This window comes from Chiloscyllium punctatum, chromosome 40, assembly GCF_047496795.1.
Source record: "Chiloscyllium punctatum isolate Juve2018m chromosome 40, sChiPun1.3, whole genome shotgun sequence".
Classification (NCBI taxonomy): domain Eukaryota; kingdom Metazoa; phylum Chordata; class Chondrichthyes; order Orectolobiformes; family Hemiscylliidae; genus Chiloscyllium; species Chiloscyllium punctatum.
Window position 1 is genome coordinate 68,298,282 of NC_092778.1, and position 18,803 is coordinate 68,317,084.

General features: G+C 40.6%; 1 protein-coding gene across 5 annotated transcripts in view; it reads right to left on the minus strand.

Annotated features, from left to right (window-relative positions):
- Positions 1 to 3,507: 3,507 nt before the first annotated feature.
- The window catches only part of LOC140464730 (transmembrane channel-like protein 7), a 102,371-nt gene continuing 87,075 nt past the window's right edge, over positions 3,508 to 18,803 (minus strand). For 4 of the 5 annotated variants that reach the window (XM_072560202.1, XM_072560197.1, XM_072560201.1 and 1 more), the window contains 3 exons: positions 16,271 to 16,349; positions 7,748 to 7,875; positions 3,508 to 7,369 (listed from right to left, as the gene is read on the minus strand). In XM_072560202.1, coding sequence (XP_072416303.1) covers positions 7,780 to 7,875; positions 16,271 to 16,349 — 175 coding nt within the window. In that variant the 3' untranslated portion in view covers positions 3,508 to 7,369; positions 7,748 to 7,779. Of the gene's footprint in view, positions 7,398 to 7,747; positions 7,876 to 16,270; positions 16,350 to 18,803 lie in introns of all 5 variants that reach the window. The other variant, XM_072560198.1, reaches the window with a different exon arrangement.

Sequence of the window (18,803 nt, forward strand, 5' to 3'; positions counted from 1 at the left end):
GTAGAGGACCCAGCACCGATCCTTGTGGCACTCCACTGGTCACAGGCTTCCAAATCTGAAAAACAACCCTCCACCACCACCCTTTGTCTTCTACCTTTTGAGCCAGTTCTGTATCTAAATGGCTAGTTCTCCCTGTATTCCATGAGATCTAACCTTGCTAATCAGTTTCCCATGGGGAACCTTGGCAAACGCCTTACTGAAATCTATATAGATCACATCTACAGCTCTGCCCTCATCAATCTTCTTTGTTACTTCTTCAAAAAACTCTATCAAGTTTGTGAGACATGATTTCCCATGCACAAAGCCATGTTGACTATCCCAAATCAGTCCTTGTCTTTCCAAATACATGTACATCCTGTCCCTCAGGATTCCCTCCAACAACTTGCCTACCACCGAGGTCAGGCTCACCGGTCTATAGTTCCCTGGCTTGTCCTTACCACCCTTCTTAAACAGTGGCATCACGTTTGCCAATCTCCAGTCTTCCGGCACCTCACCTGTGACTATCGATGATACAAATATCTCAGCAAGTGGCCCAGCAATCACTTCTCTAGCTTCCCACGGAGTTCTCGGGTACACCTGATCAGGTCCTGGGGATTTATCCACCTTTAACTGTTTCAAGACACCCAGCACTTCCTCCTCTATAATCTGGACATTTTGCAAGATATCTGGAACATATCACCTTTAAAATAAGAAAGTTATAGCATCCAGACTACCTTCTAAATAGTTTGAGGGGGTTTGGTCTGGTCCATATGTAACATAAAATGGGCATTAATTTTATGTTTTTAAATTTTTAGCTTGTATGTATCAGAATTTAATGCCCATTCCAATTTCTTTGGAGAAGGTGATGGTGAACTGCCTTTTTTTATCCATTCCAGTCAGGATGTTGAGCGGCTTGAAGGGGAACTTGCAGGTATGGTGTTCCCATGTAGCTGCTACCCTCCTTCTGTGTGGTAGAGGTCATGAGTTTGGCAGTCAAGTTATCGAATGAAATTTTAATAGCACAGAAGCATCCCTCCGGCCCACAGTCCACAGTCACTAAGTATCTATCTACTTTGAGTCCATTTTCCAGTATATATCCTGTAGCCTTGTAGTTTCTTTCCAATAATCTGTTCAGATGAGTAAGGATACACTTCAAGAGCAGATGGACCTGAATCTGGATCTCCAGGCCAGAACAAGTGACACTATTTCTAAATGTTGTGATGGTTACCTGTACCACTATTTCAGGCAGAGTTCAGGATGCCCATTACTCTCAATGAATAAAAGTCTTCCTTAAATCCCCATCAAACCTCCTGTCCTTTACTGTAATTTTAAGTTTCCTGGTTATTCACCCCTCTATGAATGGAAAAACTTCTTCCCATCTAACCTATGTTATTCATAATTTTGTACACCTCAGTCAAATTCTCTATTCAGCCTTCTCTGCTCTAAGAAAATCAACCTCTGCATATTTATTGTCTCTTTGTAATTGTAATGCTTTAGCCTAGGGACCTTGTGTCCAATGAAAGAACAGACAATACTAACATGCACAAACAAGGCTCCTCTCTCAAATTATTTACATTGACTGATCTAACATTTTCAAAACATTTTTCCCCAAACCATTTGAATTGAAACTGCAATACAGTAATGTCACTGTGATATAATTCCTGATCAGCTACAATATTACAGGAACCAATGAACAGTAAATTACCACAGGCTAAATGTCAATAATCTTATGGATTCTATTCTGTCTGCAATATGAAGAGATTGGCAGATGGAATATGGAATAATGAAATCTCAGATAATAGAGCACAGACCTTCAATCTTGTCAATCAACATCTCCATTGGAGATTACAATACAAAACTGGACCAAATACATCCTTTCAAACAGCTCCAAATTTCAGAACTTTTAACTCAAAATTTTACATCCATCCATTTTGATTTGGAGAGAAATAACGCAAGCATCATGAATAGAAATGTAGGACATAAGTACAGAATAATTTCTGATATCTGAGCAGGTCAACAACAAATTTTACAAGTCAGACTTCATCCAAAGTATTTCCAGCCTGTGTGCTGACTTTACTCTTCAGCTAAATACACAATTTCATATCTTATCCAAGCACTATTTACAAAGTAAATATTGAGTAGCTTAGTGTCATTAACTCAAAGATCAAAAAGGGAAATACAAATTCAATGTAAAACATTTAGCACTCCTTTTTTCAATAACAATAAATAAAAAGTCAGGGGTCACCTATTTAAGGCAGGTAAGATGCTTTTGTTTTCTCAAGAGGGCCATAGCTTGTTGGAACACTTCCTCAAAAGTCAGTGGAAGAAACATTGAATATTTTTGTGGCAAGGTTAGATAAATTCTTAATAAGCAAGAGGTGAAAGATTATCGGGATTTCTCAAGAATGCGGTATAATCAGGTCACAAACGAGCTGACTGAATGACAGAACAAGCCCATGGGATTGTGTGCTGAAAAATGTGTTGCTGGAAAAGCGCAGATTTCTCCAGCTTCCTCATTTCCCCTCCCCCCACCTTATCTCAGTCCCAGCCCTCAGACTCAGCACCACCTTCCTAACCTGCAATCTTCTTCCCGACCTCTCCGCCCCCACCCCACTCCGGCCTATCACCCTCACCTTAAACTCCTTCCACCTATCGCATTCCCAATGCTCCTCCCCCAAGTCCCTCCTCCCTACCTTTTATCTTAGCCTGCTTGGCACACCTTCCTCATTCCTGAAGAAGGGCTTATGCCTGAAATGTCGATTCTCCTGCTCCTTGGATGCTGCCTGACCTGCTGCGCTTTTCCAGCAACACATTTTTCAGCTCTGATCTCCAGCATCTGCAGTCCTCACTTTCTCCATGGGATTGTGTGGCCTACTGCTATTCCAATTCATATTCATAAGCTTAAGGGTAATTCAAATAAAGGTGGAAAATTTCAACATATTCCTTTTGCTTGCAGAGGATGAGTACCTGCATATCTCAGTTCTAGTAAATGAGCCACATTGTAAACTCGAATGTTGGTCGTACTTTGGTTGTTCGTGTAGATTTCTAGCAGTCAGGTTTGTTCAGTAGATGATGATAATTGCAGATGTGTAGTTTTGAATTTTGCAGATGTGGACTGGTTGAGTATGACAAGTACTCTGTTATGAGGAACAATAACATTATTTTACATAATGATTTTGCTCCCACTGCCTCACCATCACCTTTCCACATGTTTGTTTAGTTATTGTTTTGCCTATCCTTAACTGGGAAGGTTTATTTTGCAGCATTTTGCCCCTCGATATCTTCACAAAATATAGAAAGCTTTGTTTTGGACATAAAGTAACAGAGCTAAAACTCTGGAAGTAGAGTGTTTACTTAAGAATACTTTGTGAGAAATGTTGGTGTAATTACATTCCAAATTCAGAATAAAGATTATATCAACATTGTTACTGGTCCTGCATGATTTTCTACCTTTTTGATTACGTTGAAATATTTGGTTTAATGTAAGCAATTTTCAGAATAGGATAATCAAACTTCATATTACAATAAATTGTTTGAAAAACTTTATTTGTGCAAAGTTAATTATTTAATATTTTTACAGAAATATATACATATTTGTATGCATACACTTGAAATAGAAACACTTGAGGAATATTTCATGCAATAACTTGCAATATGCATTTGTTAATAATCCATTACTCCACCTGAAGCTATGGGAACTCATAAATAAGTGCCCCAAAGAAACTTTGTAAATAAATACCCAAAAATGAAGCAACAAAACGTAATTTAATAAGGCAGTACTGCGATAAAAATAGCAGCATTCTTTGATAGAGTAAGTTTTCTGGAGAAACTGTTATACTGAAGATATAATATGAAATAATGCAATTAGTAGATAAAAAAGTTAATCATTTTACAAGTCTTGTAAGCAAACATATATAATATGACCCAAACAGTCTCCCCACTCCAGAACATTTGAGATCAGACAAGCAATCCAAGATATATGTCAGGACCCTTTCGATATTCTGACGACAGAAGGTTTAAAATTCATCCTGGGAGCCTTTAGAAAAAATTCATATTAAGAGTCACTGACTTCAAACAGACCCATGGTACCAATCTGAACAGAAATCCAGGAAATATTAAACATCAAGAACTAGTCTCACTCCTCAGTAACTTCAGAACTGATTCCCTTCCTTCCCCAATTATTCACGTTGACACCTCTTGACAAACCCTCTACTCAACTACCCAAGTGTGACCCACACTGACACATCTTGGCCTCCACCAACCTAACAGCCCTTCCTAACCATGCTCTCCTTCATAACCTGGCAAGGCTAGCTGCAAGCTGACTACCAATGACAATTCAACCTGACTGTGATCCAACTAGACATGATTACCTTTCTGACCTAACCTGATCAACCCTAAACCCAACAGGCCCAACTAACTCACTCTAACTACTCTCAGAACCAACTAACTAAGTACCTCACATGTCAACCTACCCCCCTATACATCTTCATTCATCATTCACAGAGCCTGGTGGCATAGAAAGTTGGGAGGAGGGGGTGGTGGGGGATATTTTCTGCAGGTCCTTATCACAGATCTCTGACAGGGCTTTTGTACTCATAGATATTTAAGATATAACCAGGGAAGTGTGCAGTTTTATGACTAATCAATTTCAGACACAGCAGTTCAGATGCAGTATGAAGATTTGGCCCCATGTTTATTACAGATAGATATATTGTGGCTGTGTTAAGAAAGCTTTCGTCAAAAGATCTGTTGGAGAGAATGGAATCAAAATTCACTTCCTAATGCTAAAAGGAAAATCCCAAGTGTGAGCATGTTAATCCAGAGCTTCTGATGCAATCTGTTCTTTAAACTCCTATTCAGACTAACAATAGAACTGGAGACTTTTCTTAGTTTTCTGCTAAAGCACCCAAGTTGACTAATACAAGTGTAACCATCGTTGCTCCAATTTTATTTTCTGTCATTGACAAAGTTCATTATCGCTGAAAAAACACATTTTGTCAAGGCTTTTTGTCTTGAACTCATCAGGACATTTCACAAGAATACCAATTAAAGAAGGAAATAAAGCAAAAAGTTTAATCAAATTGTCTCTTCTTTCTAGCAATATTAAAGTTCTGTCCTACCAAATGATTATTTGACAATTTACTGTTTGTGGAATTATAGAGAGAACCACAAATTTTTTATAGTAAAATTTAGCATTTATATCAAAATGATTTGATAGTCTTCACAAATATTGTAGTATAGAAACATAGTTTTGATGACAGCATCAATGGAATATTTTGCATTATCTGGTGAAAGTGATATACCCCTCTTAGGCAACAAGTGCAATTGTTAAGTGAAAATATTCTCACATCAGTTAAGGTTTAAATATTGTTTACTTAAGGCATTTTCTGCTCCATTTCAGAAGTACACAGCATTAGACAACATTTTTTGTCATTTTTTTCTTCAATTATTTTTGATTTGTATTGAAACCTGATGTGATGGGATATATTTCACTGGAGTGGGGAAGTTTGAGACATAAATCAACAGTTAGACGTTTCCTAGATTAAAACATTTTCACACTATGACTTGCTGCCATCTGATAAGGGAGCAGTGAGGCCCACAGACATCTTAGTGAACAGTGAGACCAACAATGGTGATCCAATGAGATTTTAGGAACAAGAAAGAAACAGCATTGAAAAGAGAGAAGGCTTGTAAGTAAGAGTTAAATGATCTAAATAAATAGAAAAGAGAAAAAATTATGAGATTAAGATGATTATTGGAACAAGAAATGGAAAGAAAATAAAGTTTAAAAAAACTTTTAATAATTGGTTGCACGCATTAATGAGCCTAAACACTTCAAATTGATTCATTTCTGAGATTGATAAGCATTACGTTAACATCTGTTAGTGTTATAAAAGTCACATCATAAAGAGCAGATTTATCTTCCTGTTAATTAACACCACTATCTATGCACAAATAGCATCTTGCCCTTAGGTGGTATTTCATTCAAAACTTGCTGTGTTTGTATCATTTAAAAACAAACAGAATACCGAAGAATAAGATGCTATTTCTGAAAAGTTGCATTAATTGATCAGCAAATTCTGGAGATTTGGAACTTGCTGAACAACCTTGAATTTGCTGGTTGAATAGCGTGTAAGTAATGGTCTGTAGTGGTAACACAGCAACATTGTCTAGCAGGCTACCAGCAGGTTTCCTGGACTGTTGGTACCTTTGAGTTGGAGAACATGCTAATTCACAATAACATATGTTATCAACAAACTGTGATGGGAACTATATTAAAGGAAACAAGAGGACACTACAAGTACAAACTATAAGCAATCTTGAACCTAGAACAAGATTCTATCGATCTAAAATAGGATATACTAATTAAATTGATGGATAAATGGACACCTCTTCATAACTACATTTATCTCAGTTTGTTTTACAAGGATGTTACTAATGTAGGTAATGAAGGTTCTCCTGATTGTTTGTTGAGGTTACAGTAGACAATCTATGAAAATGCCAGAAGTACACGGTAAATATTTACAAAATTGTGGCAGACATTCCCTTAATTGCTATTTTTTAGAAACCAAGGCTGTTGAGCGAAGCTATCCAGTTACAGTGTGCTGTAAACAGAGTAGTTTGACAGCTGGTTTTGCTTACTGATTTTAAACAGAAACTGTAAGGACATCTAGGTAATTTACTGAAGGCACAGATGGATCTGGAAAGCTGATAGGATTGGTGTGAGTAGCAAGAAACTGCAGACTAGGTTATATTGATTGTGATTTAGATTGGGTGCTAAGGGGCAATACTAGTTATGCTTGCAACAACAGGGTTTCACGAAGGGTACTCAAGTTCAAATATCCCTAATGTGGATGTGGGATTGTAACATTTCTACCAGTTGTCTACTATGTAATAGCATTAAAATAAATTTCACAAACAAGTGGAATCTGAAAAAAACTATGACACAGGAAGGGAGACATTACATTCAAATTAACAATCATTAGAAGTTCTGAAGCAAAGTTGTCAACACCACACTGGTTGGTACACAATTTAAAGCCAAATCCTGCAGATGCTGCAAATTTGAAACAAGTGCTAGAGAAACCCAGCATGTCTGGCAGCATCTGTGGAGAGAGAATCAGACTTAACATTTCAAGTTCAGCATAATTCTTCTTTGAAACTGTCATACTGGACTCAAAACGTTAACTCTATGACAGTTTTGAAGAAGGTGTATTCAAAATGTTAAGTCTGTTTCTCTCTCCACAGATGCTGCCAGACATGCTGTGTTTCTCCAGCACCTTCTGGTTTTGTTTCTATCTTCGATGTTGTGGAACTGGATAGCAGTTTGAAATGATGCATCTGGATGGCAAACATTGTGTTTCTTTCACAGTATTAAGACATGCTTCCACTCCTACATAGACAAATATTAAAGGCGTCATCTGTTAATAAATAGGAATTAACAGTGAGAAGTACAAAAAGAGGCAGAAGTAGATCAGAAATACACTATTTTATTGAAAACAAGTTTCCCAAATGATTTACAAAAAATGAATATTTGCAAGATTTTGTGCCCATAAAAGCTTCCATGCAACACAATTACAATATGATTTTTAATACAGCAAAGGCACAATTTAAGAAATTTCATGAGAAATACCTCCAAAAATATTTACAAGTGATCATTTACCTTGATCAGCAACAAAACATTCAGGAAGGATTTTCAATAAAAATGCGCAATGCAAGAAAAAGTTCTTGAAATAGTGGGTTATCACAACAGACAGCATAGCTCACTTACCGAGGTAATACTGCCTTGGAAATGGTCTCCCTTCAATTTTCCTGAATGGTTGATGTGGTAGATCTCTTCTTCAAAAGAAGCGAATCTCTTGTCAGTTTCTTGATAAGATACTGTTTGTCACGGCTTTGCTGCAAAGAATAGTCACAACCGTAAGTAGATATTCTGAGAGTTATCCATTTGAAAATAATTTGGAGAACTGAGTATTCAAACAACAAACGCTGCCTTGATATATGCAGCTAATTATTCTATATTCAATAAATGTAAAACCAAAACATTCCATTGTCTTGCTACTAAGTTGTTAGCATCTCATTATAAGTAATCATTATGTGGTCAGCTGGGTGTTAGTTATAAATGATGTTGATCATTATGTGTTGAGTTTCCATGCAACATGCAACTGGTTTTTACCTGGTTGAGTTTCCACTCAAACCAATGTAAAGTCTCCATCACAACATGATGTTCAGGACTGGTCAATGTCTCCAAGCTCCGATAATGAGCTGAGTTGACAAATCAGCCCACCCACAGTAAACTGATTGGTTCAGATACCAAATATAACTCTTCCTGAATCACTTCTTTCTGATTTCCATTCCTGGATATATACTAGTTATCTTTCAGGATTCTTCAAGAAATAACTTCGTATATTTTTTATCATCTGTGTTAGCAAAAACTTTAACTGATAAGTAAATTTGTGAGGAGATTGTAGGATTTTAAAGGGATATAGAGATAGTTGAGAAAATGGTCAGACAGATAGACAACGAAGTTCAATGTGGAGAAATGTGAAGTGACTCATTTTGGTTGGAAGACCTTGGACAGACAATATAAACTAAAAGGTACAATCCTAAAGGGATTACAGGGCAATGGGCACAGGTATATAGATTAGATTAGATTCCCTACAGTGTGGAAACAGGCCCTTTGGTCCAACAAGTCCACACCGACCCTCCGAAGAGTAACCCACCCAGACCCATTTCCCTCTGACTTACACACCTAACCTACAGGCAATTTAGCATGGCCAATTCATTTTTGGACGATGGGAGGAAGCAGAGCACCCGGAGGAAACCAACGCAGACACAGGGAGAATGTGCAAACTCCACACAGACAGTTGTCCAAGGCTGGAATTGAACCTGGGACCCTAGTGCTGTGAGACAGCAGTGCTAACCACTCTGCCACCGTGCCACCCCACACATATATGTGCATAGATCACAGGTTTCAAGAATGGCCAATAACACATACAGTACCTGAGATGATTGGGTATAGGGTATAAGACCAAGCAGGTTATGTTGAACCTAGTTTAGCCTCAGCTGGAGTATTGAGGACAATTCCGCATGCCATACTTTAGGAAGGGGTGAAGGTATTTGAGAGAGTGCAGGAAAGATTCACGAAAATGGTTCCAGGGATCAGGAACTTCCAATTGTGAAGATAGACTGGAAATGTTATAACTCTCTTCCTTGGAGACAGGAAGTCTGAGAGGAAATTTGCTAGAGGTATTCAAAATCATAAAGAGTCTAGGCAGAACAAATAGGGAAAAACTACCCAATCATGAAAGGATTGAGAACAAGTGCACAGATTTAAAGTAATTGGAAAATTAAGCAAAAGTGACATGAGGTAGAAACCTTTGCACACAGTGAGTGATTTGGATAGCTCCTCCTGAGAATGTGGTGGAGACAGGTTCAAGCAAGGCTTTCAAAAGGGCACTGGACTGTTATTTGTAAAACACAGAACATTACAGCACAATACAGACCCTTCAGCCCTCAATGTTGCACTGACCTGTGAAACCAGTCTGAAGCCCTAGACGATTTCGTTTTCATCCATAAATTTATCTAACGACTATTTAAATGCCCTTAAGGTTGGCGAGTCTCCTACTCTCTGAGTAAAGAAACTCCCTCTGACACCTGTCCTATATCTATCACCCTTCAGTTTAGAGCGACGTCCCCTCGTGCGAGCCATCACCATCCGAGGAAAAAGGCTCTCCCTGTCCACCCTATCTAACCCTCTGATCATCTTGTCTGTCTTTATTAAGTCACCTCTTAACCTTCTTCTCTCTAACAAAAACAGCCTCATCCCACAGCCTTTCCTCCTAAGACCTTCCCTCCACACCAGGCAACATCCTGGTAAATCTCTTCTGCATCCTTTCCAAAGCTTCCACATCCTTCCTGTAATGCAGTGACCAGAAGTTTTCTCAATACTCCAAGTGTAGCCCCACCAGAGTTTTGTACAGCTGCAGCATGATCTTATGGCTCCGAAACTCAAGCCCTCTACCAATAAAAGCTAACACATCGTATGCCTTCTTAACAATTCTATCAACCTGGGGGGCACCTTTCAGAGATCTACGTACATAGACACCAAGATCTTTCTTCTTATTCACACGACCAAGAATATTATCATTAGCCCTGTACTCTATTCCTGTTGCTCCTTCCAAAGTGAATCATCTCACACTTTTCCACATTAAGGTCCATTTGTCACCTCTCAGCCCAGCTCTGCAGCTTATCTATTACCTTCTGTAACCTGCAACATCATTCAGCACCACCGACCTTAGTGTCACCTGCAAATTTACTAACCCATCCTTCTACACCCTCTTATCGGTCTTTTATAAAAAATGACAAACAGCAGTGGCCCCAAAACAGAACCTTGCGCTATACCACTCATAACTGAACTCCAGGATGAACCACCCCATCTTCTTACAGCTAGCCAATTTCTGATCCAAACTGCCAAATCACCCTCATCTACCTGTTTGGTCACCTTCTCAAAGAACTCAATAAGGTTTGTGAGGCATGACCTACCCTTCACAAAACTGTGTTGACTATTCCTAACCAACTTATTCCTTTCTACATGATTATAAATCCTATCTCTTATAATCCTGTACAACATTTTATCCACAACCGAAGTAAAACTCACTGGCCTATAATTACCAGGATTGGTTCTACTCCCCTACTTGAACAAGGGGATAACATTTGCTATCTTCCAGTCTTCTGGCACTATTCCTGTAAACAATGACAACATAAAGCTCAAATCCAAAGGCTCTGCAATTTCCTCCCTGGCTTCTCAGAGAATCCGAGGATAAATGCCATCCGGCCCAAGGGACTTACCGGCCCAGGGGACTTAGCTATTTTCACACTTTCCAGAATTGCTAACACCTCCTCGTGAACTCAATCCCGTCTAGTCTATAGCCTATATCTTAGTATTCTCCTTGACAATATTGTCTTTTTCCAGTGTGAATACTGACGAAAAATATTCATTTCGCGCTTCTCCTATCTCCTTGGACTCCACACACAACTTCCCACTACTATCCTTGATTGACCCTAACCTTACTCTCATCATTCTTTTATTCCTGACAACCTATAGAAAGCTTTAAGGTTTTCCTCGATCCTCCTTGCCAACAATTTCTCATGTCCCTTCCTGGCTCATCTTAGCTGTCTCTTTAGGTCTTTTCTGGCTAACCTGTAACTCTCAAGTGCCCTAACTGAGCCTTCACATCTCATCCTAACACAAACCACCTCCTTCCTCCTGACAAGACATTCAATTTCTTTAGTAAACCACTGTTCCCTTGCTCCACCACTTCTTCCCTGCTTGACCGGTACATACATATCAAGACAGGCTGGAGCTGTTCCTTGAATAAGCTCCACATTTCAATTGAGTCCATCTCCTGCAGTTTTGTTCCCCATCCTATGCATCCTAAATCTTGTCTAATTGCATTGTAATTGCCTTTCCCCTAGCTATAACTCTTGCCCTGCAGTATATAGCTATCCCTTTCCATCGTTAAGTAAACATAACTGAACTGTGGTCACTATCACCAAAGTGCTCACCTACCTCCAAATACAACACCTTGCCTGGTTCATTACCCAGTACCAAATTCAATGTGGCCTAGCCCTTGTTGGCCTGTCTACATACTGTGCCAGGAAACCCTCCTGCACACATTGGACAAAAATTGATCCATCTAAAGTACTCAAACTATAGCATTTCCAGTCAATATTTGGAAAGTTAAAGTCCCCTATAACAACTACCCTGTTACTCTCACTCCTATCCAGAATCATCTTTGCAATCCTTTTCTGTACATCTCTGAAACTATTCGGAGGTCTAAAGAAAAGTCCCAACAGGGTGACCTCTCCTTTCCTGTTTCTAACCTCAGCTCATACTACCTCAATAGACAAGCCTTCAAATGTCCTTTCTGACACCGTAATACTACCCTTGGCTAACAATACCACACCTCCGCCTCTTTTACCACCTTCCCTGTTCTTATTGAAACATTCAAATCCCAGAACCTGCAACAACCATTCCTGCCCCTGCTCTATCCAAGTCTTCAAAATGGCCAAAAACATCAAAGTCCCAGGTACCAACCCATGCTGCAAGTTTACCCACCTTCTTCTGGATGTTCCTGGTGTTGAAGTAGACAGACTTGAAACCACCTTCCTGCCTGCTGGTGCACTCTTGCGACGTGAAACCTTATTTCTGACCTCACTGCTCTCAACCTCCTGGACACTGGAGCTACAAATTATGCTCCCATCCCTGTGCTAAATTAGTTTAAACCCTATAAAACAGCATTAGCAAACTTCCTCCCAGGATATTGGTACCCCTCTTGTTCAGGTGAAGACCATCCTGTTTGTAGAGTATCCACCTACCCCAGAATGAGCCCCAATTACCCAGATATCTGAAACCCTCCCTCCAGCACCATCCCTGTAGCTACATGTTCAACTCCTCTCTCTCTCTCTATTCCTCGTTTCACTAGCACGTGGCACGGGCAACAAACCAGAGATAATAACTCTGTTTGTTCTAGCTCTGAGCTTCCACCCTAGCTCCCTGAATTTCTGCCTTAAATCCCTATCCCTTTTCCTACCTATGTCATTGTTACCTATTTGGACCATGACTTGGGGCTGTTCCCCTCCCCCCTTAAGGATCCTGAAAACATGATCCGAGACATCATGAACCCTGGTAACTGGGAGGCAACACACTAACCATGAGTCATTCTCGTTCCCAGAGAACCTCCTATCTGTCCCCCTAACTATAGAATCCCCAGTGACTACATTCTCATCAACCTTCATTAAAGAACTCTAACAAATTTGTGAGACATGATCTCCCCTGCATAAAGTCATGCTGACTACTCCTAATCCAACCCTGCCTTTCCAAATATCTTATCTCTCAGAATCCTCTCAAGTAATTTAGCTACCAGATGTTAGGCTGACATAGTGGTCTATAATTCTCAGGTTTTTCTTTGCAGCCCTTCTTGAATAATGACACAATATTCATTATCCTCCAGTCTTCCAGGCCCACATCTGTGGCTAATGATGATGCAAAAGTATCAGCCAAGGCCCCCGCAATTTCTTCTCTAGCCTCTTGCAGGGTTCTTGATATATCTGGTCAGGACCAGGAGATTAATCCACCACGGTGGCACAGTGGTTAGCACTGCTGCCTCACATCGCCAGAGACTCGGATTCATTTCCCGCCTCAGGCAACTTGTGTGGAGTTTGCACATTTTCCCCGTGTCTGCGTGGGTTTCCTCCGGGTGCTCCGGTTTCCTCCCTCAGTCCAAAAATATGAATTGGCCATGCTAAATTGCCCGTACTGTTAGGTGAAGGGGTAAATGCAGGAGAATGGGTCTGGGTGGGTTGCTCTTCAGAGGGTTGGTGTGATCTTGTTGGGCTGAAGGGCCTGTTTCCACACTGTAAGTAATCTAATCTAATCATCATACATTCTAATACATCCAACACCTCCTCTACTGTGATATGGACTGTCTCCATGGTATCACTACTAACTTCCCCAAATCTTCATGTCTTTCTCCATGGTATACACAGAAGTGAAATATTGAAGACCTCACCCATCTCCTGCGGTTCCACACATACACGCCCACTTTGATCCTTGAGGAGTCCTAGTCTCTCCTACTTTTTCTTTTAATATACTTAAAGAATCTCTTTTGACTTAGCCAAATGGTTATTGGCTTAAGTGGGAATTTGTAGGTGGTGATATTTCCATGTATCTTCTATTCTTATCTGTCTAGATGGTAGTGGTTGTGGATTTGGTAGATTCTGTCAAAGGAGGTTTAGTGAATTTCTGCAGTAGGTGATAGATACTAGCACGACCGAGTGTCGGTGGTGGAGAAAGCGAATGTTTGTGGATGTGGTGCCGATCAAGCAGGCTGCTTTGTCCTGGGTGGTGTTTACAGCGTTGTTGGAGCTGTACCCAAGTGGGAATATTTGATCATACTTCTGATTTCTGCCTTGTAGATGGTGGACAGATTTTGGGGTAGCAGAGGAGTTGTTCACCACAGAATCTCTTGTCACTGATCTGCTCTTGTAACCACAGTATTTATATGACTAGTTCAGTTCTTGGTCAATGGTAAACACCATGATGTTGACAGTGGTAGATTCAGCCACTAACTGTCCAGGACTGATGGTTAGATTCTCTCTGGTTGGAGATGGTCATTGCCTGGCACTTGTGTGGAACAGTATGCCCGGTAGTAGTAAATGACAGATTTTGGGGATGTGAAGGCACTAACAACAAAGCCACATTTAAGGAGAAATTTCTGGAGTTATATCTGGTATCCAGCTCGATCCCTTAGAAAGGGTCATTGAGTCATAGAGATGTACAGTATGGAAACACACACTTCAGTTTAACTCGTCTATGCCAACCCAATCTAGTCCCATCTACCAGCACCCAGCACATATCCCTCCAAACCCTTCCTATTAATACACCCATCCAAATGCCTCTTAAATGTTGCAATTGTACCAGCCTCTACCACTTCCTCTGGCAGCTCATTCCATACACGTACCACCCTCTGCGTGAAAAAGTTGTCCCTTAGGTCTCTTTTATATCTTTCCCCTCTCACCCTAAAACCATGCCCTCTTTTGTGGGCGGCACGGTGGCACAGTGGTTAGCACTGCTGCCTCACAGTGCCGGAGACCCGGGTTCAAATCCCGCCTCAGGCGACTGACTGTGTGGAGTTTGCACGTTCTCCCCGTGTCTGCGTGGGTTTCCTCCGGGTGCTCCGGTTTCCTCCCACAGTCCAAAGATGTGCAGGTCAGGTGAATTGGCCATGCTAAATTGCCCATAGTGTTAGGTAAGGGGTAGATGTAGATGTAGGGGTATGGGTGGGTTACGCTTCGGCGGGGCGGTGTGGACTTGTTGGGCCGAAGGGCCTGTTTCCACACTGTAAGTAATCTAATCTAATCTAATCTAGTTCTGGACTCCCCAACCCCAGGGAAAAGACTTTGCCTATTTATCCTATCCATGCCCCTCATGATTTTGTAAACCTCTATAAAGGTCAACCCTCAGCCTCCGACGCTCCAGGGAAAACAGCCCCAGCCTGTTCAGCCTTTGCCTATAGCTCAGATCCTCCAACCCTGGCAACATCCTTGTAAATCTTTTATGAACCCTTTCAAGTTTCACAATGTCTTTCCGATAGGAAGGAGACCAGAATTGCACGCAATATTCCAACAGTGGCCTAACCAATGTTTTGTACAGCTGCAACATGACCTCCCTACCCCTGTACTCAATACTCTGAGCAATAAAGGAAAGCATACCAAACACCTTCTTCACTATCCTATCCACCTGCAACTTCACTTTCAAGGAACTATGAACCTGCACTCCAAGGTCTCTTTGTTCAGCAACACTCCCTAGGACCTTACCATTAAGTGTATAAGTCTTGCTAAGATTTGCTTTTCCAAAATGCAGTACCTCACATTTATCTGAATTAAACTCCATCTGCCACTTCTCAGCCCAAAGGTCTATCTGGTCCAGATCCTGTTGTAATCTGAGGTCACCGGACCCAAAACGTTAACTCTGATTCCTCTTCACAGATGCTGCTGAGCTTTTCCAGCAATTTCCATTTTTGTTTCCATTACCTAGTCAGGTTGGCAGGTGTGGGAATTTACCAAAAGGAGGTCAAAAAGGACCCCTGAGAATAGTATCCGGAATCTTTAGGAGGAAATCTCTGAAGGACATGGCTGAGGAGACGCCCTAGGGTCCTTGCAAGGCCTAATGGAGAATACTCCTGTTCCTCTTGACCTACACTCAGCTCAAAAAGAAGCCAATTTTATAAATTTACCTTGTCTCCACCATAGATCAGCTTTTAGCTTGCAGACTGTCTGGTATTCCCAAGATAAAGCAGACAGTGTATTGCAAAACACCACACTATGATGTCTGAATGTGAAGCAAGTCCCTGGCTGTCTCATCAGTAGCTGATGTTTCATCAATAGCTTGAGGCATCATTCATGGAAATGACAAAGGCTGGGAATGGGGCAGGCAGGAAATGTTCTTAAATTTTACCACTCATGTACTATTCTCACTGGTAAGGGTGGTTTAAATTCTTATCACGTTCTTTGCATCTTCACATAGTAAATCCCTAGGCAAATTCACAATACCACATCTGTGAAAAGGAATTGTATTTTAAAACATGACTTTCAAGAAATACCTAAACTTTACAATGCATCATATACATACTATCAAAAGCTTTGGACCATCTGCTAAACTGGTAATTAATCACATCAGATGAATATTGTTGAAAATTAAAATCATGATTATGGAATTCAAATCACTTACCATAGCCAGTTGTTCTCTTAACTGATCAACAACTCGTTTATGTGCTCCAGCCAACGCAACCAGATAGAAAAGGATAAGGCTGAAAGAATGAAAATTGAATGATGTATTCACTTCAGTATAGAAAAGGACTACATATTGCACCCGAACCCCTGTCCCTAGCCCACAGTGATACAGCATTTTCACATCATATCACTTCATTATTTGCCATTTGAGCTTTGCTGATTTGTTGTAGTTTTAAGTAGGCCATTAAAATGCTCAGCATTATATGTTACATATAATGATGATAAAATGCTTTTTAAATGCAAGTTATGACTGAAAGGAAATCTATATGTGTACTTTCAAAAAATATGTGGCTTCCTCGCCTTTCCTCATTTTAATAGAGTGAGAAGAGTAGAACAGTTCTGAAGACGGGTCACTGGACCCAAAACATCCTCTTGCTTTCTCTGCCCTGATGCTGGAAGACTTGCTCAGTTTAGAGTTATAGAGTTATAGAGATGTACAGCATGGAAACAGACCCTTCGGTCCAACCCGTCCATGCTGACCAGGTATCCCAACCGAAACTAGTCCCATCTGTCAGCACACGGCCCATATCCCTCCAAACTCTTCTTATTCACATACCCATCCAAATGCCTCTTAAATATTGCAATTGTACCAGTCTCCACCACTTCCTCTGGCAGCTCATTCCATACACGTACCACCCTCTGTGTGAAATGCATACCGATGTCCAGCAATACATGAATTCAAGCAGCAAAGGCAGTGTCAGTTTCTTTCTCTCTTTCTCTCCTGTACTGACCTCACCATGTGCTTTCTTTGTCTGTTCTTCTCCCTTTTAAAACTGCTTTTGTTTTGACTTATCTTTTTCCAAAGTTCCAAAACAATGCAACAGCATATAAAACAGTAATTGCTGCTCCTGGAATTCAAGGAAATCACCTCCAGCAGCTAAAATACCTCAAAAAAGGAGCAGCTGTTGCAGCCAGAAATTTTTCCTGTTCTCCATCTTGGATTACCCAGAATCCTTTATCATCAAAAAAAGTTTAAAATTTTATGTTGTATTCCAATATTCAAGTCATTTATGAAATCATAGTCAGAGTCAGACAGCACGGAAACAGACCCATCAGTCCAACTTGTCCATGCCGACCAAGTTTCTCAAACTAACCCAGTTCTATTTGGCTGTACTTGGCCCTATACCTTGAAATATTTCCAACAAGGATGATGCCAGGGTGGGAGGGTTTGAGCTATAGGGAGAGGCTGAACAGGCTGGGGCAGTTTTCCCTGAAGCATGGGAGGCTGAGGGGTGACCTTATAGAGGTTTATAAAATCAAGAGGGGCATGGATATGGTAAACAGACAAGGTCTTTTCCCTGGGGTGGGGGAGTCCAGAACTAGAGGGCATAGGTTTAGGGTGAGAAGGGAAAGATTTAAAAGGAGCCTAAGGGGCAATGTTTTCATGCAAAGGTTGGTACGTGTTTGGAATGAACTACCAGAGGAAGTGGTGGAGGCTGGGACAATTACAACAATTAAAAGGCATCTGGATTAGTATATAAGTAGGAAGGGTTTAGCAGGATATGGGCCAAGTGCTGGCAAATGGGACGAGATGATTGAGGATATCTGGGAAGCGTGGATGAGATGGACCGAAGGGTGTTTCCATGCTGTACATCTCTATGACTCAATGACTATTCATGTATCTGTCCAAATGTATTTTCAATGTTGTAAATGTACTTGCTTCTATCACTTTCTCTGGCAGTTTGTTCTACAAACAAACCATCCTCTGTGTGAAAAAGCTGCTCCTCAGGTACCTTTTAAATTTTCCTCCTCTTATCTTTAAAATATGCTCTCTAGTTTTGAACTCATCTACCCTGGAGAAATGTCCTTCGCTATTCACCTTGTGTATGCTCCTCATGACTTTAAAAACATCGATAAGGCTACCACTCAACCTCTGATGCTACAGTGAAAAAAGTCCCAGACTCTCCTTATAACTCAAACTCTCCGGTCCTGACAGCACCTTTGTAAACCTCTTCTGAACCCTCTCTAATTTCATAATATCCTTTATATTTATTGGAAAACAGTATTTACTGCACTGACTATTACAGAACCTCAGAATCAACCAGCCTCCAGTCCAGAAAACAACCATTTCCTCAGCTCTGAATTTCCTGTCCTTAAGTAAGCTTCTTAGCCAAACTGATACTGACTGACCTATTCCATTAGCTGCTTATTTGATTGACTGAACAGTAGTTATGAGGAATGGCCTTGGATCTTTTCTCAAACAAAGGAATTACATTTGCTATTTCCTATCCTCTAGCCCATCCCCCTTATCGAGAGAAGATTGGAACATGATGGTAAGCTGTTCTGTTATCTTCACACCCATTCCTTTGGTCATCTGGAATATAAACCATTTGGACCAAGCTATTTCCCTTCCCTAAGCATAGCCAGCCTTGCCAATACATACTGCTCATCATTCTTCACCCCATTCATTACCTCTAGCTCCCTCCTTAGCTCAGTATGTTTTCTTCAGGCTCTGTGAAAACATCTTTGGA